The sequence below is a fragment of the Xylocopa sonorina genome, chromosome 11 (genome assembly GCF_050948175.1).
Source record: "Xylocopa sonorina isolate GNS202 chromosome 11, iyXylSono1_principal, whole genome shotgun sequence".
Classification (NCBI taxonomy): Eukaryota; Metazoa; Arthropoda; class Insecta; order Hymenoptera; family Apidae; genus Xylocopa; species Xylocopa sonorina.
Genome location: NC_135203.1, coordinates 10165636 through 10192171, shown reverse-complemented (window position 1 = coordinate 10192171; position 26536 = coordinate 10165636). Strand labels below are relative to the sequence as shown.

The 26536-nt window shown below is 55.6% G+C and overlaps 1 protein-coding gene across 2 annotated transcripts; it reads left to right on the top strand.

The window, feature by feature from the left end:
- Positions 1-1778: 1778 nt before the first annotated feature.
- Eyg (eyegone) lies at positions 1779-14737 on the top strand. 2 transcript variants are annotated; one of them, XM_076903980.1, is made up of 6 exons: positions 1779-2443; positions 7351-7527; positions 12013-12153; positions 12974-13366; positions 13580-13764; positions 14103-14737. In XM_076903980.1, exons 1-6 carry the CDS (start codon positions 1921-1923, stop codon positions 14700-14702), a joined length of 2019 nt encoding a protein of 672 aa, XP_076760095.1. In that variant the 5' UTR covers positions 1779-1920; the 3' UTR covers positions 14703-14737. The 2 variants fall into 2 exon arrangements, with proteins under 2 accessions (XP_076760095.1, XP_076760096.1); XM_076903981.1 differs by having other exon boundaries at positions 14120-14469.
- Positions 14738-26536: the final 11799 nt, after the last annotated feature.

Here is a 26536-nt window from a genome sequence, read left to right as displayed (position 1 = left end):
GACTTGTTCCATGCATCCTTCCCCCTTCGGTTAAGCCGCTCTTTGTCCACCTCTTTCTCTCTCTCTCTCTCTCTCTCTCTTTCTCTCTCTCCCACCCTTTCTCTAGCCGTAATCGCCTCCTCGTCGGGCTGTGCGCGCGATCGTAATCGTGCATGCCCTGCTGCGCGTTGCCAGCCTCGTCTTCTAGGCAGGCCTGCGTTCGCCTCTCTCTCTCTGTCGTCGTCTTCTTCTTCTTCCTCCTCCGAGAGACGTCCACGACCTCCCTTCGGTACGCTCGTCCTCCTGTTCGTCTTCGTCAGCACCGGCACCGCGACCACCGCCACCGGCACCGCGCCGCGGCGCCTTAAATCTTGATCTCACCTCGGTTGAGCAGCCTGGAGGGTGGGGGTAAGGCTAGTCTGGGCGCGCTTCGAGCCACCGAACGGAAGGCAATCTGTTCGAATCCGGCGGACCGCGAGCAGGTTACCCCGCGTACTCGTGTTACATCGTTGTACCTCTTCTTCTTCTTCTTCTTCTTCTTCTTCTACTTCTTCTTATTCTTATTCTGGTTCCCGTTGGTCCGTTTCGTTTTCTATTGTTCGACGCGGAGGGTGAAACACGAGAGAACTCGGCGGATCGTGAAGAGAAGCTCGCGCGTGGCTGGTGGGTGGACGGTGCGATCTACTCGGCGAGCACTGGCGAGAGGGAGGATCGCAAGTTCGGCGTGGCGCCGGGAAGGGTGCGAGGAACGCGGGGCGAAGACGGAGAACCCGTCAAGGTCGGGGACCGACGAAAGGCGCGGCAAGTAGAGAAATGAAATAGCGGTTACCTTGGGAAAAAATCTGGATGTCAGCTGGACGCGAGTAGCCGCTGGTGTGCTCCCGCGAGAAGGTGGGGGTAAGGCTAGTCGTTGGCGCGCTTCGAGAGCTCGAACGGAAGGCAATCCGCTCGAATCCGGCGGAGCGCGAGCAGGTTATCCCGTGGCAGCGCGTACGCTCGTCGGCCGTTATTGGAGAAGGGAGGGAGAGCGCGGACGGTCGTAAAGAGAAAGAGAAAGAGAAGCCCGAGGGGAAGAAGCTGAAATCGGAGCGAAAGACGCCAGAGGAGGGTCGAGGAAGAGGGAAAGAGAGGAGAGCCGCGCGAGAGGTGGAGGCGGGAGGTGGAGGGCGGTAGGTGCAGAGAAGGGCACACGTCTATAGGTAGTCACGAGCTTCGACGAAGCGCCTGCGCTCGCGAGCACTCCTCGCCGTTACCTCCTCGCATCGACTACGCTCGTCCGCACGCAGAGACGCGACGCACGACGTGAAAGCTCGCGCCGCGATGACTCCCGTTCGCCGACGGACCGTCAGACAGGATGTCATTCTGCTTCGTTGATCGGACGCAGGAAGCCACGCCGGACCGTGGCGTCGATTGCGCTCGCGCGGTCCTGCGCCAGCGCGACACAACGACCACCGAACCGCTCTTGTGACAACACTACTGTGCGTGGCCGGACGATTCTACGCGATACGTGCCGCCGATCCACACCGTTCTCCGTCTCTCTGTCTCCGTGTCACCGTTCCGTCCGTGTCCGTCTCTGGGAGTACGTCGCGCGACACGGACTACTATGACAACACGGGACTGCCGCTGCTCGAGAAGCTTGGCGAACGCTTGGTGAACCGCGCGATACGAACATCGCGAACCCGGTGGTGATCGCCACCCCTGCGAGGGAGTTCTCCGCCGCACCCTGATCGGGTGCGAGAAGAATCGCAGCCAGCCGTGGAAGGAGATACGCGACAGAGGGGACGCGCGTCTCGCATCCGACGGACACGAAAGCAGGAAAAGAAACGACTCCGGCATAGGGGACGGACGGTGTGACTGCAGAAGTGGAGGCAGAGGGGGAGGAAGAGGAGGTGGAGCTGGTGCCCGTGGTGTGGAGGGGGTGGTGGAGGTGATCGTCTGGTGATGATGATCGGTGGCGGCGTCGCGACCCCTCCTGGTACTGCCAAGTCGGCGGCTGCGATCGACAGCGAAATGGTACAGGTCGACGGCATTGGCAGTGGTAGTGTCAGTGGCAGTGCTAGTGGTAGTGGTAGCCCTGCGACAGGCGCGACTACTACGCGTCTGACCAACACCAGTAACACTGGCGGCAACAACAACAACAACAACAACAATAACAATAATAACAACAATCACGGGGACGTCGCAAACAACAACAACAATAACAACAACAACAACAACAACAACAACGAGGGACACGCATTGGTGAACTGCGGTAGCGGTCCAGCCGCGGCTACCGACAAGTTCTGCTGTCACGACGACGATGCCCCCGTCAGCACCGGCGTCGCTCGACCCTGGGAACCACCCTCGCCGACCTTCTCGCAGACGAGGTCCCATCTGCTTCAGGTCCATCCGCCGCACCATCATCAGCATCCAGCTGCGCACCACCATCAACAGATGACCGTGCCACCGGTGTCTTTGATCGACGGTCAGTTCGCCCTTCTCAACCCTGATCTACCCTATATCTCGTTTCTGCTCTCTGTTCTATCGACCAGACGATACGATCGCGTCCCCTTGCCGTCGCCATTGTCGAAGCAGCGAAACAGCGACTCGCGACGAAATAAAACGCACGCGAGCACAAAGGCGAGCTAATTAATTCAGGTACGGCGATAACGAGCCCGCGTATCTACGTTACACGTCGTACGATTCGTTTCTTTATTAAGTCGCGCGTTGCTCGTCTAATCGACTGGTCCTGAACACTTGAGTACACCGGTGGCTCGCGATAATCGATGAGACGTCCGCGTTCCGCTTCGATTAGTCCCGGTCTGAAAATTTCCGCAAACTAACGCAAACAAACCGTGGAGGGCGCCGTCCCCGATGTCGCGCGCTACACACATTTTTAATCGCAACAAAACGGCGACAATTAAATTTAATTGGACAACCGTCGGTCGCCGGTGTACCACGAGCACAATCGGAAATCGTTAAAGGCGCCCAGCTGTTTTTTGTTCGCCGCCTGGGACCGGTATCGTTTGCATTGTAGACCGTCGATGGCTCGTGACGAGAGGCGCTCGCAAAAACCGGGGGAACCGATTTCACGTTCTCGATTGTTTCCTACCACACTCCGTTCGTTTACGCGCGTCTCGCCCTGTCTTTCGCTAGAACCGTGTCCTCGCGTCCACCAGTTATTCAGTTTTCACGCCATCTCGTTACGAACGATACGATCGGCGTCGATTCGTTTCTACCGAACGTTCGAAAATGCTAATTGGGATAATTACGTTAAGAGCGACGATAGCGGAACGCGATACGTTCCACAACTTATTGTTGGACTAATTTAAACGGGGTGGGACGAGTAGAATTTTCTTGGGAGCCCGTCGAGCGTGTCTTTCCTCGATTCGTACCGCCGGAAGGGGGGCAAGAAAGGAGAAGGCATTCTAAATCGCGTTAAACGAGCGTAACAACGTCGTTTCATGGTGCTCCAGGTGTCGAAATCGGGGTCTCGGTAGGTAAACCGACGATTCTCGGGGGATGATACGATCTTCCCCTGTCCGCGATGGTATCTTCCCGCGGGGCCTCTCCGGGCCCTCTCGAGCGTTAAAACGCGCGTAAAAAGAGCACGCGAGAAATCGGCGAACGGTCTCTCGCGGGCCATATTTACGGGTGTCAATCGCGTCGATGAAAGATTCGCGCGCGTAACGAGGATATTTATCGAACGGCGAGCGCAAATTGGTTGGGATCGAGATTCGCAATTTTCCATACGGCGGGACGCGCGATGCACGGACGGAGCTCGATCGAGATCGAAACTGTCGCGATACAAACGACGGCAATATCGTTTCGGTGAATCGATACCGAGGGGGGGACGCGCAAGGTGTTTCTCGCGGGTACGCGGCAGTTTACCAACTACGATGTTTACCATGAATTACCGGGAATGTACGGCGCAGCTCGTTTTTAGCCGGCGAATGTTAATTGGCCGGTTAAGGCGGGGAACGGGTCGAATCGTTCCTGACGGCGATCGTAACGAGCTCGGTGAAACGCCCACGGGATCATTCTCGCGGCGATCGGGGCCCCGTCTTCCCGTTCGCGGTGGTTGCTATTCGGGCGTAGGATCGAGGACGAGCGCGTCGATCCTTCCGCGAAGGCCGAAAGAATCGGCTGACAAACGGGCGAGGGACGAAACACCATCGGGTAGGTGTCCGGGAACGGCAACTACTGGTATATACTCGGGGAGATGCTTTCCGTGGTTTACACTTGCCGGATGGAACGACGCTCGGCTACCAGCCATACTCGTTCAGAACCGGTTTCATTGCGTTGCCAACAGTACGTCTTTTCGCGAGGAGGCTGCTGCTGCTGCTGCTGCTGCTGCTGCTGCTGCTCTCGTTGAACCTTCAATATCCGTTCGTGGCGCGATCGGTAGGACTGGGACTTCTGTGCGCTGCTGCCCCGATACCGTTTCACCCGGTTCACCGCCACACCCAGCTCCGGGTATTTTCGAGCGAGCAGGTATCTCGAGTCGCGGGGCCCCCGGTAGTTGCCCGGATATCTTCATCTGTCCGGTGTCGGCCACTTTGTTTCCCCGCGCCGCTACCCCGCCGCCGGTTGTCGGCCCCTCTGACTTCTTCCTATCTATCCTATATCCTCGATTCTACGGTAACGAACGATCGTTGTCGCGGACGTCCCCGTCGAGACGAGCGGCGACCCTCTACCGGTCCCTAATTAGAATCTTCTGGCAGACTTCAGCGCGTCAACCACCCCCTACGCGTGGCCACGTACCGTACCAACCGCGCAACTACCACCGCCGTTTCGACTAATTAAACGGTGGCAATATTTGATCCGAGTATGCCCAGCTAATTGGATTCCGTGTCCGTTCGTCGTGTCCAGAGCCGCGCGACCATTTATCCTCTCGGGTTATACCCGATGGATAACCTAAGTATCTCGTTCCTATCCGGCTGAATTTATAGCCACACCCAGCGCGTTTCGAGACAGGTACCGGTCAGGTTCGTTCGTTCGTTCGTTCGTTCGTTCGTTGGCTGGCTGTTCGGTTTCGTGGGATTCGTGGATTTTCGGTGGAGAATCGCGACGAGAGAAGAGCGTCGATCCATCGATTAGACGGATCCGGAATCCGTTCGCGTTTATCGCGTCGAGGATCGGAACGATTTTCATTGATCCGGTCACGGACGGAACGGATCTTTCGTTTTTCCTTCGAAACGATTATCTGTCGCCTCGCGCGAACGATCGGTCTTTTCCACGGGGCAATTTCGTATATACGAAAGAATATAGAGGTCTCGATGGCTCGGAACTCGTTCAGAACCGGTTCTAGCCTCGCGTCGATGCAACGACACGACGCATTTCTTTCGGTGCATCGGCTACTTTCGTTTTCACGGCATCCCCCGATAGCTTTGACACGAAACGAGCGCGGAATGCGCGTCCGTGCGCCTTCCAGAACGGGCAGAACGGTCAGAACGCGTAGGTTTGCCCGGCCGCTCCGCGGAACGACGATCCTCGAACGGATGCCTCTCGTCTCCGTGCAAACTGCCTCGTCCTTCTCTCTCTCTCTCTCTCTCTCTCTTTCTCTTTTTCAAGTCGAAATCGTTCGCGACACGTATATCCGCTAACCGTCCGCATGCACACCTTCCACCGTGAACTTCCACTCGTCGGGAATCGACGAGTTCGACTTCTGTCGAAATTTCTTACGTTCGAACGGCCTCGCGGTTTCCAAGAGAACTCGCGGATATTTTAAAACCGTCTCACGGTCCGGACTCGAACGAGGTCGTCGCGGTCGCGATAAAACGTATTTCGACGAGCATACTTTCGGAGAGGGGTACCACCGATACGGGTACGATACGCGTACGATACGCATCCGATGCAGCACCGTGTACAAGTCGGACGGTATTAATAACCCACCCCTGAATCATGCATCAAGAACGCGAACGCGAGGCGGTTACAGTTTAACCCATTAGTCGCGCGGCGTCGCGATAAATACCGGGAGGGATCCGGTGTAATAACTGCCGGTATGGTTACTTTGTCGCGGTATCGAGGCGACGACGCGTCGAGGCGAGAAGAAACGAGCGTCGCGCGTCCCGGTTAACGAGTCGCGAGAAGGATCCATCGCCGCGTTTAAATCCATCGCGGCATCGCCGATCGGCAATTCGGCCGGCCCGTAAAACACTAATTAATTAAACGGCCCCGAGTGTGTTAACGAGTAGACGCGCGTCCTCCACCGACTCTCCTCTCTTCTACGTCTACCCGGGGGAATTTAATTTCCCGTTTCACCGGTCGTCGCCGGCTCGCCGCGTCCGGTCCGCGGGCGACCGATCCCGAGGAAACGGTTCTTTAATATCGTCGTACGATCGTAAATAATCGTGGTACGCCGGATCGCACGGAAACGTCGTTAAGATTATCCGCTCGTAAAATCACGCTGTCTGTCCGCGCGAGCTCGACGATAATTGCAATTATTCTCCGGGGCCCGTGGTTCCTCTTCGAAATGAATTCGCAGAGCGGAGGAAACCCTTCGCGTGTTTATTCCTCCGGCAATTACCGATTCACGGGGCCCATTACGCGGGTAAACCAGAGCCGTCTCGCGCAAAAATTCAGCAGGACTCGACGACCCCGTCATCCTCCTCCCGTATCGCGGCACCCCTCGCCACCCTTCGGCGAGAAGATACGATCGGTGTTCGAGGTTTAAAGTGAGGTTCGCCGGGCGAAAAATGGATCGCTCTCAATACCTGTGGCCCGTTCGATCGTAAATCGTCGCCTGTTCCACCGGTGAACGCGCGAGAGTGGCACGAAACGGAACCTTTCGAGCGGCGGTCGCATCCCCGAGATTAGCCGCCTATAAAATCACGAGGAAGTAGCGAACCACCGGCCCCGGCCCGTGTCCTTCGAGGAATTACGAGGTCCCTCGCACCTCCCGGTGATTAATCGGCGCGATTTCAACCGGCAGATGCACAACTCTCTCTCTCTCTCTCTCTCTCTCTCTCTTTTCTCTTCCTCTGGCCCGTTCCTCGTCCGTTCAGCCAGCGACATCCCTACCCGAACTCGAACGAGATCGCATCGACGAGATCGCGCGAGACGCCGCCGCCTCGCGAGTAATTTAAATTAATTCGCTCGATTACGCCCGGTACCGGAGACCGCGCGATCGCGCCTCGTTACACCCTTGTTTATTAATGAAATCGTACCCGTTATCGGTTTCCGCCGATTTTCACCAGCTGAAGAATCGCCGTGCGATCGTTCGCGTTTAGGCGAACGCGTCGGAACGGACGACGGTATCAATCTGGTCCCACTGTTTCACCCTTCCTCGCGAACCTTAGTCTCCCTCGGGTACGCCACCGTGAACCTTCTCAATCGAAGACGCGACACGACGCACGACACTAAAATTTGGCTGCTTCGTTACAATTTCAGGCGTGAGCTTGCAAAACTGTACCGCGGGGCCATTCGCAAGCGGCAACGGCGGCGGAACCAGTCGACAACGATTGCTCGAACTGTCGCACGGATTAGGAGCCCTGAGGCACTACAACGACCTGGCCAATCATGTGCTGTCGCTGAATCAACAGGGCGCGGTCGTCACCAAACTACTCGGTAAGTTCTCCAGCGCGATAAACCAGTTGAATCTCGTATAAATTCGATCGCTCGATCGGAACCAACGACTCGAACAAATACCGTCGATGGTCCGAGACTCGCGTCTCCGATAGTCCGCGAGGCGTCTCGAGCGGTAGTAAACGTTCCACCGTTTCCCGTTCCCGCTAATTCCCGACGGCGATCGAGTTAAATACGAAACGGGCGAACGAAAAACTATCCAGGAGTTTGCCAGCTCGCGAGTCTGTCGATCATTGGCCGCCTTGTCCTACGAAACGGTGAACGATAAGCCGCTGATAAACCATCGAGCGAGCAAAGTCTGTTAATAACCTCGCGACGGAGCGCTCCGTTCGCTGGTCCGCGTATAAAGCGAAGAAAACGAGCGGCTAGATATCGCGACCTGTGGAAAAGAAACAACGCTCGATCCCTTTCTCGATGAATCACCCTCGCGGCGAGGGCAACCGGACTCACCTCTGCTCGAGGGACCGTTTCAATCGGACGAGGCTGGTTAATAGAGCGGTTCGCGCTCGCGTAATAGAATTCCATAGATCGCGAGCCGACGCGAACAACGGCGTATCATCGCGAGCCGGGATGGATTTCCGCGCGCGTCTATCGGTGCGTGACCGCGCGCGGTTCCTCTCCGCGAGATCCTTCGGCTCGCGCGGCGATAAAATCCGACAAACTCTGCCCGTAGGCGAGGACACGCGCGCCGCGGAAACCGTCCGAGTGTGACTCGTGCGAAATTAGTTATCTTGCCGCACATGCTCTCCGCTCGAAGCGACAGAAAAATCGCGGGGATCGCGAGCGGAGAGAATACCATCGTGTACTACTACCGCGGTATCGGTGGCTGAACGCTTTGTAACACGGAAGCGATTACATTGCGCAGAAATTTCTATAATGTCCGCGCAGGCATTCGCAACAGTGTCTACAGGGGTGAGAGACCGTGGTATCTTCGAAAATTGCGGGTAATTCGCGTTTCCGACGCGTGCTGGAATTTATATTCCAAGAAGGAAGTAATTCGTCTCGTCCAGGCGAACGGCATCGAGCGCTAATCGTGGAGAGTCTGGTTTTAGTGGTACCTTCTTCTCGTACGATTCGATGCCGATCTCGAGAATTAGATACTTCTTGTAATACTTTATTCCACGGGAATACGAGGAACATTTACGACTCGTAGAAAGCGTCGAACACGCTTAACGATTCTAGATTGTAACGCGTGGCAAGCTACGTTGACTCGGCGTACGTCAAAATCGTCAATCACCCGGCAACACTCGACAGCTGCTCGAGGTGCTCGTTTACGACAGGTACCGGCGAGCGTTATTCGGTTCCCTTTGTGCAACGAATTCGAATCGGTTGACGTTTATCACCGTCCGTTGACGCTGGCCGTGATAAAACCGCGTGTACGAAATCGATCGGCATCCGGTGCATTTTCCATCCACGATGCCAGGGTCTGAATAAGAAGCACGCATTCCGTATCGGCGCGGGCAAATAAGGCGTAACGATCGTTACGAAGAAGCGGCGCTCTTTCGAGCTCGTTAGCCGACAGAAATTAACTCGTAACAGCTGTTTCTTTCGCGCGTAAAACCTGTGCATCGCCGCCGCGCGGCCGTTCGCGAATAATTTGTCAATAATTGCCAACCGATCGTAGCCCGTGCCGGCGGTGCTCGGGGGAGCGGCATCGCCTACGGCTGGAATTCGCGCGACACCCGATCGAACAGTTCGTCGACACTGTTCTTAGAGTTTTCGCGATCCGTGCCGCAGAAGAGACGACGGCGAACCGTGGTCCGTTCCGTCCGCAGACCTGGATGAGGAACGCGGGAACGTGGCCGATGGGTAGCAATAAAGAAATGGAGGCGATCCGCCGAGCATCGGTGGAACGCTGGTTTCTCTCTTTCTCGGACTGGCTTCCACCTTGGTCCTCGTTAACTTTACGAGCCGCTCGTAAAAATACCGTTCGGGCTGCTCTCTCGGCTCGCCGGTAATGTCTTCATCTCCACTGGATACAGACTCCTTAGGCCTCTCGAGGTGAATATAATGTACCATAATCGGCCGGCCAATTACTTAACACCGGCAAACAATTAATCCCCTGGCCGCGCCGTAGTCGCTGGCCTCCGTAGAATTGCCGATTTCGTATTTCGAGCGATCCTTCTCGCCGATTGGAGGCGACCGTGTCCGAGTCCGGGGTTCGTATCAACCTCCGCCGCGGGTTCGCAATGAGAGGCGAACCGTATATTATCGGCTCTCGACTGGTCGCAACAATGTCGAGAGCGTTCCCCGGCCGTTGCAACCCTCGATCCGACTAGAATATCCATCTTGCGAGGCTGCCGGGGATCGACGAATCCGCGAAGATAGATCTGGACGCGGTTACATGTATCGCGAGCAGCCGGATCCGGGAGCAAACAATAAATTTCTCGAGGAAAGAGTCGAGAAGAATGTACACCGCGGGACGGTAGATATCGTCTAATTTCTCTGGTACGCCCCGATAATTAATTCCGCCGTTCCGCTATCGGTCGTCTTATCCGCGAGCAACAAGATCGATCGTCGCGATCGTCGCCGATGGAAATGTCCCCGACGCGGAGAGAGACCGTTTCACGCGCGGCTCAACCCTCCGCGGCTTCGGATTTGCATACGCGTACGTTCTCTTTTTAATTGCTCGCGATCGTATTACAGTATCTTATTGGTACGCCATCGCGGACGCGACACGAACCAATTATACCGATCATTAGCTTCTAGATTTCGTATTAAGCCAATTAATTATAATTGTTGGACTCTTCTGGTATCGTACGCGATCGCGGGTGTAAGATACTCTCGCGATACCCCGTTAATCAAAATCGGAATAATATTTGCCCGTGCGCGGATATATCCATAATGGCGCGGCGATCCTCGCCGAGAAGGGACGCGCTGGTAGCCATCGCGATGGACGCGACGAATAAGCACCCCGATAAGCATCCGCGCGGGTCCGGTAGCCTCGACTCCTCTTCTCATGGAGGAACGAGTAGCCACTGGACAGAGAGGAATCGACGGTTCGTGCGGTTTCTTTCATTAAACGGTGGTTCGTTCTCGAAAATTTTATATGCACGCGCGAGCACGGTCCAGCGTGCACCCGTGCACGCGGAACAAAGTAGAGAGGAAGGGAAAAGGAAACGCGAGGGGCCTTCCCGGGGAAGGAGAAGGAATAAAGGGAGAAACAGAGAGAGAGAGAGGGAGAGACATCGGATCGAGGCAAGGAATTTGCTCGAGGCATGGATACCTATTAGGTGGGTACATCGTTTATACCAGGCACGCACTTCACCCGTGGGAGCGCACGCGATATCCTGTCGACTTTAACCGTCATTATTGTTATTAATAATAGGACGTAACCACCGATAATTGCTCAAGTCTGCCTGCGCCTCTGCTTTCCATTATCTTGCCAGCAACACCGAGGACTCCGCGGACGGTCAGAGACGCGAGGCGTACGGTTGTTTTCCAACCGCCGCGTATTGTGCGTGCAACAGCCTTCTATCTGCTCTCCAGACTTTTCCGTAGATAACAACTGCTCCTTTCAACCGAGACGCTTTTTTTTCTCTCGGCAATCGCGTGACCGGTTATCGTAGGACATGGATCGAACGGATGCCTCGATAGCTACAGCGGATGCCGCGTTAGTTTTACCGAGAACTAGAGCTACGTGCGTGCATAATAAGTAAATGCGACGCGAACTCCTCGTTTTATTCCAGCTACCGTCGATACGTTCACAACAGAGCTCGAGGATTTTACCGAACCTCTCTCTCTCTCTCTCTACGTCAATTAATGCATTCACGTAACACCTGCGCGTCTTCGACGCAGATTCACTCGGCTTAACCGTAGCCATTGTTGTTAACGACGGCGGTGCAGTTGAATAATTAAGCAAGCGTAGACGGTAGACTCGTACGTCTCCGCATAATACGTGGCAAAGGGCGAACTAGAGGCGGAGGAAGGAACGCGTCTCGGAAACGTTACACGGCCGTCTATTCCCCGATCGGCTCGTATTAGATACCTCTGATTATCGCAGACTATCGCATGCAGGTATCGTTTCACGCGCTAAGCTTCTAATGACTGCCGCGTGGATCCGCCCAGATACGATGCGATTGGTATCCGATGACCGAGGCTCCTGTGCCCCCGGAGACTTTAACGAGGGATGAGCTTCGATACTCCGCGCCTCCATCTTGCCAATGTGCACGGTACATATTAATATTCATGGTAGGCCAGTGGAGATGACACCAAAATGGAGGAAGCTTCCAGAGTCTAACATTTCCTTCCGCGTCTCTGAAAGCGTTTTGGCCATTGCCTTTGAAGTATGTAGAAAGCGAAGCGGTTCGTGTGCTTCGAGCACACTTGTAACACGACCATGCGACGTCCGATGGAGATCGCGTGATTTTCGAAAATTATGCGCGTTCCCCGGCGATTTTCGACGCGGAAGCAGAAGCAACGACGAAAGACAACGCGTGGTTGAATCGCGCTTCTAACGTGTTCCAGGTACGCTACGTCCGCCGGGTCTGATCGGTGGCAGCAAGCCAAAAGTCGCGACGCCGGCTGTCGTCGCCAAGATCGAGCAATACAAGAGGGAGAATCCGACGATTTTCGCCTGGGAGATCCGCGAGAGACTCATCTCCGAAGGTAAGCGAAGACCCGCTGCTCGAAAGAGAGTTTGCTGTTCGCGCTGCGCGTTTATATAACCGAGTCAACAAGTTCGGTCCACGTGGGTATAATTACTGGCCGACTGGCTACATGGTTAGCTGACATTTTATTCAACATTACGCGAGCCGCGTGGTTCGCGCACCGTTGCAAATCGCACGTAATAATAGTACGGTGTCTGTCTACGAGCAAACGTACAATTGCGAGCTGAATCAAGAAACTCTTCCACGGCCTTGTCCACCGACACACTTAATACTTTTCAAAGCGAGCACTACTCGACGCTCGCCGAGCCTCGTCCGCGATTCTCTCCTTTGACCGTCGATTAACCGAATTCACGTCTCTTATTACCGTGGACACTTTCTCCTTTCAAACCGTAACTCGCGCCTCGTTTTTCAACGATTTGCATGAAAATCGAGAACATCTTAGCAGCGTAAAAAGAACCGGATGCGAGGCGTTCATCGTTGATTCTTAATAGAAGAACGAGATCTTCAAAGGATGACGTACGGCAGGAAGTCTATTTTTAAGGCTCGAGAGTCCCGTTCAGTATCAACCGCGTACTTAACATACCTGTACACCGATATTCCACCGAGAAATCGATTACCGCTGCGGAAGTAAGTACGTCGGTCGAGGAAACCACTGACTTGCCAATAACGCGCGACACCTCGTGTCGCGCAATGTGTCTGTATCGTATAATCCAACGCGAAGCCTCTTTACGCTCTCGCTTCAAAGACAAACCCGCTGTCGACCGTGCGCTTCTATCGTTTCGTCGAGCGCCGCGTGCATTCTCTGTTACCACTTTCAGGAGTGTGCAGCAACGCGACAGCTCCGTCCGTGAGCAGCATCAATCGGATCCTGCGGAACCGCGCGGCGGAACGAGCCGCCGCTGAATTCGCGCGAGCGGCTGGCTACGGGCTGTACGCGGCTGGCCCGCATCCGTACTTCAACAGCGCCCATCAGCACCCAACGACTAGCCACCATTTGCCCGCTGGATGGCCGGCACCCGGTGCCGCGGGCCACCCCTGGATGCTACCGCCGTTGGCCACTGGTATCTCCGGGGCGGCTTCCGCGCTGCTACTTCCGCCGTCCTTGAGCCCAGGGGCGGCGGCTGCCGCGGCCGCAGCCGCCTCCGCCTCGGCGGCTGGGGCGGCCGATCATTCTCTGCACGCGGACGCGATCGCCCGTGGATACTTGCAAGGTGATTGTTTAGTCTTCCATTAATTGGCGAAGAGTAACAGGGAGAGTAAGTGTGAGAAGCGTTGAGGAGCGACGACGAACCACGACGGGTATTCGCCCTTGATTACTTGTCCCGCGAGATATATTCCCGAATGTTCTGTGCACGAGTAATCGAGGGTTGATGCGAGATCGATGGACGTGGTTAGTGGAACGAGACGGTGGTTTCTCTGTGCAGACGGTGACGGCGACGACGGCAGTCTGGACGGGTCGGAACAGCCAAAGTTCCGTAGAAATCGCACGACGTTCAGCCCGGAACAGCTGGAGGAACTCGAGAAGGAGTTCGAAAGATCGCACTATCCTTGCGTGTCTACGCGAGAACGGCTAGCCTCGAAGACCTCGCTCTCGGAAGCTCGTGTGCAGGTGAGGATCAATTCCATCCCAGATATCTTTGTCCGGGGGGGGGGGCTAGCGCGTTGATTTCGCAGGGCATGTCCTCGTGGCCAGTTTTCTTCCCACCTCGTCGTTCCCCCGCTTTGCCACGTTTCTACTCGTTTCGTCGTCGGTGCTTCGAGTTCCGAGCGCAGCGAGACGTTGATTCCGCGACGAACGCCGCGATCCCTCGAACAGGCCCTGCGTCTTGGCGCGCGCAGCCCCGCTTCTTTCTCTTCTTCTTCTTCTTCTTCTGCTTTTTTTTCTTCTGTTTGGAAGCTTAGAAATTTGATCACGAGCCATCTAACGACCTAACTCGTGACTCTTAGGTTTGGTTTTCCAACAGACGGGCAAAGTGGCGTCGTCATCAGCGAATGAACCTCTTAAAGCGTTCGCCGCCGCCACCACCGCCGCCTCCACCGCCACCGCCGCTGCCGCAACAGCAGCCGCAGCAGCAGCAGCAGCCGCCGCCGCAACCGCATTCCGCATCCGGTATGGAAATAAGCCGTGCGTCAAGCTGCTCGATCGCAGGAATGGGAGGAGAAAGTAGCGCGTTCCGTGCCGTCGTGACGAACTCGACCGCGGAACGGAACGAGAGGATCGACAGGGTCGACGCGATCGCTAAACAGCCGGAACGAAAGCCGAGCGCGTTCAGGATGATCAGCCAGCTGGTCGGCGACGATTCGCCGAGCATACTCAGGCCGTCCAGCCCGACCTACGAGCAACGGAGGCACGAGACCAGCCTCGGTTCCGTCGCGCGATCCGACTCGGCTCGCAAGGACGAGTTCGAGCGCGTCGACGACGAGGAAGAGGACGAGGAGATCGACGTTCAAGACTCGGACCAGGACGTTCCCTCATCGCCGACCGTGGCCTGGCGGGACCATTGGACGGACCAGCAACCATTGGAGCTGACCAAGCACGATCGTTGAAGCGCGTACTCGACCGATCGATCGCGGGACGAAGTGAGAGACGGACAGACAGACACACGTTTAATAGAGTGTATCCGCTTGAACGCCGATCGATCGATCGTTTCGTCGACGGTGTCTAAATAATAGTTGGTCTCGCTTTCGATACGTCTCTAGTACCTATACAGCTACTTACTACGATTACGGTTCATTTATTACGATTAAGATTACGTTAAGTGCCCGAGGAGGATGGTCGTGTAATAACGTAAAAGCGCAATATAAACGGTGTCGTCGTTTCGTTGTCGTCAGCTAGAACTACCGAGGATTTAGATAGGTAATTAATTGCTTGCTCGATACGTATCGCGCTCGGCGACGGGCTGTCGGGTGTCCGCGTAATTGCGGCCCCGCTTCTTCTCCTCTGTCCACGACGGACGACGACGACGACGCGGCAGCAAGCAACAGCAGCAGCAGCAGCAGCAGGAGGATCATCCCGCGTCCGAACGAACGCGGACGTATCGAGCCGAATTTCGGAAACGCCTAGTCCTAGCGAATCATTATGCCACGGATAATGTATTACCTAGGCGCTACTACCTAGATAAGAGTAGGCGAAACACACACACACACACACACACACATACACAGATGGTAATCCTGTAAACGAACTCTGTTAAACTGATCTTTTATTTAAATGAATTCGTTTGTAAATAACCGCTGCCTCTGCGGAAACGATTTTAATGAGCATCGTCGAACCTTGCCCGCATCCGGATCCATCCTCTCCTCTATTTTTCTCTCTTGTAGAAAATCAATTTAGCCAGCGCTGGCACCCCCTCGGCGGTGATCCGCGGGCAGACGCGCGTATAAAAGACGGAACGGAGGGAAGGAAGGCTCATCGACGATTAACACGAATCTACGGTTTCGTCGGGTTCGCAAATAAGGAATCCGTGCGCGAAACTGGTTTCTCTCGGTCGACGACGGGGTTTTTGGCGAACGGGTGGAATCGCTTGTCGCCGGCGAGCGCGCACGAAAACACCGGATCCGCCGACATTTCGGATATCGTGGCCCCCGTCAGCTGTTAACGCGGCTACCAAATTTATAACCGGGCAGGGCGTTCGAGCGAACCGCGTGCGCGCGCGAGGAATCGTCGTCACCGTGAAAAAAGAGCTCGCTCGAATTCGGGTAATTGAAAAGAGAGAGAGAGAGAGAGAGAGGGGCTGGTCGTTGGTCCCGTCGAACCTTTAGGAATCTCGCGTCGAGTTCGGGAGTGGCGGGAATCGAAATTAGCCCGCGGAACGATATCTCGCGTATATCCGGCGAGAGTGAAATCTGGTTACAATGGGCCGGGACGAATCGCGCGAGGCAGAAAAAGGAGGGTAGTGACATAGAAGAAAGGGATCGGCGTTATTGTAACGCGAACAAACTTGCCGAAGGCATTAACACCGGGCGGTGGGTGAGGATTGTTCGTAGCTCGGATCGAGGAGGACAAAGAGGAGGCGAGAATCGGCGAGGAGAGAGAGGGAGGGATCGTCGGACACGTTCAGGCAGTCGGGCCAGGAGAAACGAGAACGTAACAATTACTATCTGAGACCGATCGGTACGGTAAGATTAACGATCTTACTCGCAGCAGCGGGCACGTCGTGGCACGTCGTGGCCCGTCTGAACCGCGATTGCTCATGGCAAGGCAAGAGGGGGCTCAACGTTAACGTCACCTCCTCCTTTGCTCAATGAGATATTGCCTGCCGCCTTTTCGTGCGCGCGGTAAATCGCGGGCGCGCTTCCTCTCCTGTTGGTCGTTTTCGCCGTGGACCTCGCGCGTAACACACCTACCTTTTTTTCCACGTTAATTCCACCTATTCTTCCGACGGGCTCTCTCGAAACCAGTTCGATATCGGCGCGTATCGGGGCACGTTCGCGGCCGCGTCCCCGCTCTTGCCTCGAGAAAATTGCCGAACGAAATTTTGTCACCGTGAGAAGAAGTCGACGCCGCGTACGACGACGACGACGACGACGACGACGAGGACGCGTATCGAGAGGAACAGTATCGAAAACCGAGGGAGGAGGGTTGCCCCGGGCGGAGGGAAGGGTGACAAGGCCCGGCAATAATACGCGAGAAATCGTGAATTAGTGAGCGTCTTTTTGAGCGAGCGGACAGAGGAAAGGAGTGCCCGATGATTTCTCGCCCAATTAGAGTCGACCGGGCTATAAACTTCTTCGCGGATAAGATAGGACCACGGTTTTCTGTGTTCCGTCCGAGGCAGAAGGGGGGCCCGTAATGTCCCGCTTCAGCCCGGAAGCCTTCCAGGTCGCATATAGACCAGGAATCCGTGGCCCGTCTGTGTGCGTCCGCGTGTGCGTGTGTACGCGCGCGCCTCTCCAAAGAAAAGAGACGAGAGGGACGAACGAACGCGAAGGGTGTCAAAAGGGGGGAAGACCGAGGTGGAGAAGAGTGTACCTGAGCATTGGGACGGAGCTAATTGGCTCGTCCACTGACCATTGAAACCGCCGTCCCGGTATCGTCTTCGATCCACGGAGCACATATACGTGGCAACGTTTCAGGACGATCAATTAAACGGAAATGGCCGGGAGATATCCCACGAGAAACAGACGTTCTCGCACGTCTCGGGACTCGTCTGATTCGGGCCGAGACCGCGCGACCGCGGCCCTCTATCGACGAACGTCCTTCCCGAGCCCCGGACGCGAATTTGTCCCCGAGTTTCAGTTTCGTTCTTGTCGCGGCGCATCGCCAAACGGAGAACGATCGAACCACGCCGCGTAACGAGCGCGATTAACCCTGGGCAAAAATTCCGTTCGCGCGATTTTATTTCACGTAATCAGTCGAGTTGCTCGAGGAAATACGGTTCCAGGACGCGGAGCGTACTCTCCCTGTTGGTCGATCGGTGGCCGGGCTCGCGTGCAACCTGCGCGTACGTGGGGCTCTTCGGCCCGTGGTTTGCGTGTGCACGTAGCCCCGGCGAGCGAAGTAATGGCGCAGAAGCCGACTCCTACTACTCTTGCGGGCTGAAATGAGTCGACTAGGATGGTGTCGACGTGATGTACAGCGACAGGGTTGATAGCGTTACAAGAGCTACTAACCCTTCTCCTCCCTTCGCCACCTTCTCCCTGCTCGCAACCACCATCGCCACCGCCGCCGCTACCACCTCCACCTCCTCCGCAACCTTTTTCTTCGCCACTTTCGCTTCTTTCTGCTTCTCCGGCTCCGACGTGTTCGGACGCATCAGCGTGTAAAGCACGCTCTCGTGGTCAGACCAGAGCCTCTTTCTCCTCTTCTGTCTCCACCACGGGTCTCTCTCCCTCTCTATTTTCGTTCGTCTCGCGACCATCTTCCTCGATTCTTCGATCCCTCGTCTCCCCCTCCCTCTCACTCTACATTTCTTTCTTTTTCTCTCTCTCTCTCTCTCTTTTTTCCTTCATCCTCGCATCTCGCGCGACCGTGTCGTCGTTTACGTAGGTATACGGAGATTTGTATAGGGGCAGGGTGTCGCGCGCAGAAAGAGCGAGACTATCGGGACCACTAACTTATTATCGGGAACCGCCATTAGCATGTTTATAGAAGCGACCGGTCGACACGCATGCGACCGTCCCGTCGACGAGGGCCCTAACCCGATTCTTTTGTATTTCTGATCAATTAGACACGTCCCCCGTGTCCCGTGCCGCGCGTAACACCTTCTGGGGATACGCCTAGCCCTGGAATGTCCCGTTCCTTACCCTGTCCCCGCCTTACCCGCCCGCTCACGATCGGTATCGAGCCGATTTCAACGGCCAGCCCATACAAATGATCGCGCCTATCGCTCGGAACCGGCTGACCGACCGGCGGTGTCGACGAAACATCGGCGACACTGTCGGAGAGGCACACGCGCGATACCACGGGACAGCCCACTTCTGCGCGAAAGCTCGCGCACAATGGAATTCTGATCGATCGCCGGTTTAACCAACGTTCCCCCCTGGTAAAATGCGATAATCAACGGGACACGGTGAAAAATACTCTATAGGGCTGGTCCACGAACGATGGACACGTTAGGAATCCGTGGACGATCGTGGACGATCGTGGACATCTAGCAAGATCGATCGAGCCGATAGCGTTGGTAACAGAGACGCGAAGATCGAGGAATACCCGCGGGAATCGTTGTCTCTCGTTTTACGTTCCGTCGAGGGAAGCGGCTCGATCTCACCGACGATAGTGTCGGTTGCCTAATGACCGCGATACGATCGCCGAACCGGACCGATTCCCGATAGGATTCCGCGTCTACCTGTCGCTCGTTCTTACACGTGGAACCACGGGTCCCGTCGCCTCGTGTTATCCAATTTTCGAGAGGCGAGAACACCTTTTCCACCTCGCTTCGAACCGCGTCTCTCCCCTCCCCCGTCCGGCTCCGTTAATGAATTTATCCCTCGGAAACGCGCGGCTCGACCGGGGCCCCAGCCTCGCGATCGCTCGGCCGTTCCTCGAGCCGAATCGGCCATCCGGTTCCTAGAACGCGATCGTTACGCGCGGATCATTTGCATCGTGACGGAACAATTTTCGCGATGAACCGTGACTTCGGAGGCATCCACCGGCGCTGCTAACAAAAGAGGAAAAACGCATTGTGCCCGGAGTTAATTGCCGCGCCTTTTCACCGTGCCGCGACTCGCACAATGCCGATCCCGGCTCCCGAATGAATAAAAAATTAGCTCCGCCGTTTCCCTTCCTTTTTTCCTCTCCCTCCCTTTTCGGAAGAATGCGCGCGCCCGACGTGTCGCAAATGCGCGATGCGCTCTATGAACGACGTCCGCGACTAGAGAGACTCCCTTTTCTCTCGATATCGCCAGTGGTCGTCGTTTGTAAACGCGCGCCTCTGGAAATGGTTGTTCGCGCGCGGTTCGACGCGACGAGAGACGAAGGCGAGGGTTGCGATCGTAAAGAGCGGAGTCGCCCCCGAGCGAGCGGAGCCGCTCGAATCGATTCACGAGCGTGCTGGTAATTAGTTCGACAGCGTCGCTTCGATCCGAACGGATCCCGGCCGTGAGAGGGTTCTAATGCATTATTCGGCGCACGGCCGATGCAAATCGCGGCGATCCCTCACGCGGGGTGTCGCGATCGCGCCCGCGATGCGATCTATCGCACACCCCCGTGTGCCGGCTGATTGATCGCTGTCATATGTACGCGCGTTCGATGGATCGGACGTGACGCGAAATCGAAAACCCGTTCGTTATATCTTGCGGAGATTCTCGGAAGAATCGTCGAGAGGATTCTTACGTCGCGCTCTTCCTCGATTCACAGCCGTCTGGCCGTTTTTTTAACTATCGATGAAATCGATTCGCGCCGACGCTTCTCGATATTATCGAGAGGCCGTAATGCATTACGATCGAGGCGTCTCGTTTCAGATTCCACGGCTAGATTCATCACGCGATCGTTGTCGAAGATCGCTATCGGCGGTGCCGACGATCCCGGACTACCGTTAGCTACGTAGCTCGCTCCGGGCCGACCGAGAGAAGGCGCGAGGAAACAAGGAGGCACGATTATCGGGGAAATTAAAGCTCTCGTGGGGCAAAGACGGAAGAAAGACCCAATTACACCGGGCCGCGGAGTAAAGTGGCTATTAGAGATTGAGATGCGCGTCGGTCGATTTACGAATCCGTCGAGTCATCTAAATTGGATCCAGGAGCGACGACTACTACTACGCGGCGGCCGGATCGTTTCGTGATTGGAAACAAGAATCGAGCCAGGCTGCGTCCGATTCGAGACGACGCTCGCTTCGACGCTCCTTAGGTGGACCCATTCGGGTGGATACTCGGCCAACATTTTCTCCGGACGTAAATACGGCGAGGTTTTCATCTCGCTGGAGGGTTTCGTTAACGGCGTCGCAAATGGCACCTCCTCTCGATACCCCAACCCTGGAATCGAGCTGGAAACGTTTTCGCTCGCGATACGGTACCACTCGGTAGTCGGTATCGCGACGTCGATGGTGCCCCTGTATCGGCGTTCTCGCCCATCCTCCGTCTCCCACCGTTCTCGAGGAGAGTTGTGTAGTCACCGCGGATCCATTATCCCGCCAGCAAGTGGGTTTATTAGGAACGCAGCGGGGGTGGCCTCCGGGTAGCATCGACACCACCATCGCTCGCATCGGCAACAAGAGCAACACCGCCGGGCAACAGCAGCAACGGCAGCAGCATTAGACCGGTGAATCGGTCAGCCTCGTTACCGGTCGCCTCCTCGTTTTTTCTATCCAACCTCCCCTGTCGATGGGCCTGCCGCCCCCTCGCCCCGTCCCAAGGACGGCCCATTATTACGAACAATTATTAATGGCCGACGGGCTTTCGCCTCGCCTCGTCAGTCGAACGAGAAAACGATCGAGGGGCCCCGAAGTGAGAAGCTGTCGGCGTGCTACCGGCAGCCTAGACGCCTTGGCCAATTTGTTCGCCAGCTTGCTCGCCAACACTCGCCTCACCGGTGAAATCCTCCAGCTTCCAACGATCGCGACGAGCATCGATCGTTCGAACTGTCGCGCTCGTCGAATCGTTCGATCGAAGAGTCTCCAAGGGTGGCCTCGTTTCATTACGAAAACGATGCGGTAGCGGGTAGCTAGTGCTGGAATCTCGAACGGGGATAACTATCGACGGATCCGTGGCGATGACGAGGAAACGGTAGCGACGCGGTGAACGATGAACAATGAAACAGGGAACGTTGTCCCGTGAACGGATAGCGTTCGACTCTGTACCGCGGGGTTCTCGATCGTTATTAGACAGCGGGAGACACGGACCGGTGCGATCGAAGAATAAGAAAGCGGAGAAAGGGCCTGGAACGGGGGCGGCTGAGGGTGGAGGAGAGAAAGAAGAGAGAGGACGGAAAGGTGAGAAACCGAAGGAGAGAAAGGTGGAGGGCGAAAAAAGAATAAGAAAGGTACGGGGAAACGGAGATGCGAGAGAGGGCCTCGGCCCTCGGCCGGGTGTGCAAGGCGGTGAGAAGAGAACGATGGAGGTGGAGAAGGAGAAGAAGGTATTGTTCGCTGGGCTGGACCCGGTGGAACCCTCCCGCTGCGCAAGTTATTTGCCACGATTCTCCTACATGATTTTTACTCTAATTTGTAACGACAGAAACGGAGCACGCGAGCTGTATTCTTACTTTGTCGATCCCGGTGCTCGCGACGGACCTCTTCTTCTCACCTTTTCCTCGCCGTTCACCGGATCGGGAGCATCGGTTCGAAAACAAGCTCCTGCCTACCTACTATTCCGAGCGGCCTCCATCGGGTATGCCTCTCTGCGGCGTTCCGTCCATGGTGGATAGGGGATAGGAGGGTGGGTGGACGGATCGAAACGGACCACAATGGACTCCCTATGATTTCGGTAGCGGTGTTTTTTGTCAGCGGCAAACAAGGGCCTGCCATGGTTAGCCTTGATCGATGGCTGAACTTAGCTGAGTAACCCTCCGTTTAATTAATTCTTTAATTACTTTTCGAGGAGCGAGCGCGGCTACGCGGCGAGAGGGAACCGCCGCGGTCCCCGATTTCCGATCTCTGATACGGATACCGTCCTTGTACGCACGGTAGCGCACGCCCCCGGGCCTTCTGACCTGCTCTCTCCACTTTGACACCTAACGTACGCGTTTTCCGTGGTACGTTCGCGTATTCGGGTAGCCAGGCTGGCGGCAGGATGATATTTACTCTCTCTACTCTGGTTACTGCACGGGATACCCGCAACACATTCGTTATGCATGGTGCGTTCATCCGTCAAGGTGGTTGGCACGCAGGGGGCCCGTGCGCCGCGGCGCGAAGAAAAGGGCCACGTCGTAAAATTCGGCAGAGCAGTCGATCATTGTTCTCCGGAGGCTGCTCCATCGCGCCCGTTCCCTTTTCGCGCCTCGCCTCCTCCCGACACCTCGTCCGGATAATAACTGAAATTACTCGCTAGACGAAACAGGAACGCTTATTACCGGAACCGTAACGACGATATTAACGAACGATAACGAGGCCTGAACGAGGCGAACGGGATCGCGGTACGTTTTTAAATGTCGCAACCGAGTCGCGCACGCGATAATAATAAACGGCGGGAAAACGATTCCTGCCTGATCCTTCCGGGTGAACGCGTTACCTAGACGCGCGTCGATCTCCTTCGCGTACCGGTTTCGAGCCTTTCTAAATATTTTGCGACCGATACGTCGTCCGAATTTGTCGACGCTCGTAAAAATAAATGAAACTCGACTCGTCCGCGACGGACGCGTTAAAGGCACGGTTAACGCTTCTGTTTCTCCTGTTCGCCGGTAAGAAACGGGATAAAACGAAACAAAAAAAGAGGAGGAGGAAAAGAGGAGAGGCGTACAGTGGCGCGTCAAAAACTCGCTCGTCCGCACCGAGCGTAAAACGTCGAGTTATACTAACTCGAGAGAGAGAAAGAGAGAGAGAGAGAGAGAGAGAGGCGAAAAGGGGCAAAAGGAGCGCGGCGAGCGTCGCTCGAGAAGGAGGAGGAACGGGCGGACACGAAAGTGGCGTCGGTTCGCAGGGTGCGCGCAATAAGGTAGCTGGCGGGCTTTCCAGGCTTAAGAGGGCGAGGAGGAAAATGATCGTGGACGAAGTGTGTCGAGCCTGGTGGAAATTTAGCACGTAACGTGCGCGCATACGTATATGGGGCGTACGGTGTACACACTATATAGCCGTTTACGTTTACGGGCGCGTGTTGCCCGATCTCTCGACGTGGCTAAGGAGGCGTTAAGTTGGGGCAGCCTCGTAAAATAAGGCGGCGACGTGCTAGATACGAGCTCAACGCGGCGCATCGTAAAATCAGTCGGTGTCGGTGCAACGGCATAATTCTTCGGGCTACCTCGGCCCCGTGAATTTTCGCGGCTGCCTTAACTACTGCGAACGAACGAACGAACGAACGAACCCCGTCCGTGTTACGTGGACGTAATTGTTCCGAGCAGATGTCCCTATTCACGACGATATTTGTCGCTGCGGTTTCGATTCCGTCCACCCCAAAAAAGAAAGAAGAAAAAAGAAAGAAAAGGAACCGAGAAAAGAGGGGACCATACGTTGCGGTATTGCGTAAACGCAAAAACCGCCGTTCTTTCGTTGCTTCCTACTGCTTTCTCTTTCTTTGGTTATAGCCTCCCCCAGCCCTGTTACTTTTGAGTCGTCGTTTTTTGGTCATCGAGAACGAACAGCGGAATGAAAACGTCAATTGGCAGGGACACGAACAGGTTCAATTTTCGAATTAGCTCGAGGTCACCGATGGCACGATCTTCGAAAAACGGGATCGTGGCCGGGCGAAAGGCACGCAAGCCTCTACGCTATGATCTCGTTGAAAAGGGGAAGACGTTAAAAGGGACAGGCTCGTAAAATTAGGCGGCCGCGCGGGCTGGCTGGCTGGCTGGCTGGCTGGCGAAACCTGCGAGCCCTCGTAAAATTAGCCGGTATCGGCCGATAGATAATTTTCTCGGTGGCGAGTAACTGTCCCCGGCGCGATCGAGGCGACGAGCGAGCAAAAGAGTGGAAGGAAAGTGGGATCGAGTCTTTGACCGGGAGCCGGAGCGTTTTGGCCAGCTCGGAGCTGAAACGAAGGGAATGACATTTAAACGCGGCCGAGTTCCATGGAATCCGGCATCATGGAGAGCCGGCGGACGAGCGAATCATATTTCACGGTTCCAAGGTAGGGAACGCGACGGGTCCATCGGACCGCGGTAGGAGAGACGCAGATGCCCGTGAAAAGGTAACGAAGGAAGCGACAGTTTTGATAATCGGTGTGCGCGTCCCGTATAATGCCGACAAGAGGCGTAGCCCGGCATCGGCCGCGACAGATACGACGCGACGCGACGTTTCTGCCTCTAACCGGGCTCGTCGTCTCGATCGCGCGCCCCTTATCCGTCCTCGATCTAACTCCTATCCGTACGAAATCCTCTCGAGCAAATCTCTTTCTTCTTCGAACCGTCTTCGATGTTTCAATTAACGGTCGCATTGCGATGAAATTTAAACACCGCGTAGCCGAAGAGGAATGAAAATTTCGGAGGTTGATTCCGCGACGCGGATGCTCGCATGCACGATGACGGGATCGTCGATGCTTGAAAGAAGAAGAGAAGGCCCCCGGAGCTCTCCTCCTCCGCGTGCCCGCTCCGGCCCCCATCAACCTTCGCCGTTCGCGTCCGCTTCGAGCTTGCGTGCCAGTCAGCATTGCCAAGTAATTTCTTGCACGCAATTGCCCGCTACTGGAATTGCCTGGTAGGCGACCTCAGTCCGTCAGTCATTTACTTTTTAAATCGAGCCTACCTACCTACACCTACCTACCTACCTACCTACCTACCTCTACCTGGCTGACTGGCTGGCTGACTGGCTGGCTGCCTGGCTGACGGACTGCCGGACTGACTCGCTCCTCTCTCTCTCTCTCTTTTTCTCTATATCTGTGTTTCGACCACGTACGCGCACCTACAGAACCCAATACGAATGTACCTACACGCGGCACGCAGAATTTCCCAACGTTCAGAGTCCGAGATCCGAGATCCGCGATAACCATCTTCTCCTTCACGACGTTTCGCGTCTTCTCACCCGAAAATTATTCGAGTAATACCGGTTCGAGCCACCGGATCAACAGATTCTGACGCGTCTCCGCCTCGCATATCCGCGGGGAACTTGTCGGGGCCTCGATCGATTCGACAACCTACCCAATGGCTCCGAAATTCGCGGTCTCCCGCGATCCTTCAAACCTGCCTAACCTCCGGAACAGAGTCGGTAATCGAGATCAGCGAAACACAGTTCCGCGCGTTTCTCCAAAGGAAACGTTTCACCTGCATCGGAGGCTAGCAATGGCCGATGAATTACACACCTCTCTGAATCGAACGTACCGATGACGAATAATTGTACGTCTCGCTGCAGTTACGATTGCCGTTCGTGCACGACACCGCGAGTGTCCAGGAAGAGGGAAGCGAAAAGCAACGCAACTATATCTTAATCGTCTCTTGTTATTGTCTTTCTAGACCGAGCGTGCCGTACCCGTGGGAACCTGGTCCCGTGCTACCACGAAAGAGGCTACACCGCACCACGGCCGTGCAAATTTTCCAACACTTTTTTTCGACAACGCTGATGGCCGACGACAACGAATGATAAGCGAACAAGTTGACGTCTGGCAAATCGATAACCGACAGGCCAGGTATTCCGCTCGTGCAAAGCGAATCGCGGATATAATCCGACCGCATGAGAAATCGTCGCGACGCGATCCGCACGTGAAGCATACCCTCCGGGGAGAAGTCAACCCTTCACTGAATACGGGATAAGTGTAACGAACGCTCGAGATTCGTTCCCGCGATAATGGGAATCCTTTTTCCCGTGCACGCGAACCCGGCTCGCCCCGATTTCCTCGCCATTGGATTTTCACCTTCCGTTCGGCGTCGTTTCGAACGTTTTCGCGAACAACCGATAGGACAGTTTAAACGTATCTACCCGAAACACGCGATCGCCTCGTTAAACATCGGTTCGACGAACCGGAAATTCGAAGGCGAACGCAATCTCTCGTAAGTACGTTCGATCAAAGTTCGGAAGCGTCTGGAAAAAAAAATGCAACGGCGGCGCGACGCAATTGCAGCTCGACGAATCGTATCTCGAGGGAGCTAAGCTGAACGCTTATCACGCCTCGCGAGCGCTTTCGTCTTTTACAGCGAACGCGCGATGGCGCCACGAACCGTTCGAATCGTTAAACGAAATCCCTCGCACCCTTTCGAGTCGATTCGATCCGAGATTATTCCGAAACGACGGACTTGACCTTTCGAAAGTGCGCATCGCGGGAAATGCTTGCGTTGATACTTTTCAGGGATGCGAGTAAAAAGTATGCGCGAAACATTCGATCGTCGAGGGTTATCGCGACGCGCGAACACACGCGTTTATGCT

Bases quoted from the DNA above. Each gene is read 5' to 3' on its own strand.
- Eyg (XM_076903980.1), top strand. From the start codon at position 1,921: ATGATGATCGGTGGCGGCGTCGCGACCCCTCCTGGTACTGCCAAGTCG. The intron at 13,367-13,579 runs GTGATTGTTTAG...TTCTCTGTGCAG, and splicing joins CGCCCGTGGATACTTGCAAG to ACGGTGACGGCGACGACGGC. The intron at 13,765-14,102 runs GTGAGGATCAAT...CGTGACTCTTAG, and splicing joins TCTCGGAAGCTCGTGTGCAG to GTTTGGTTTTCCAACAGACG.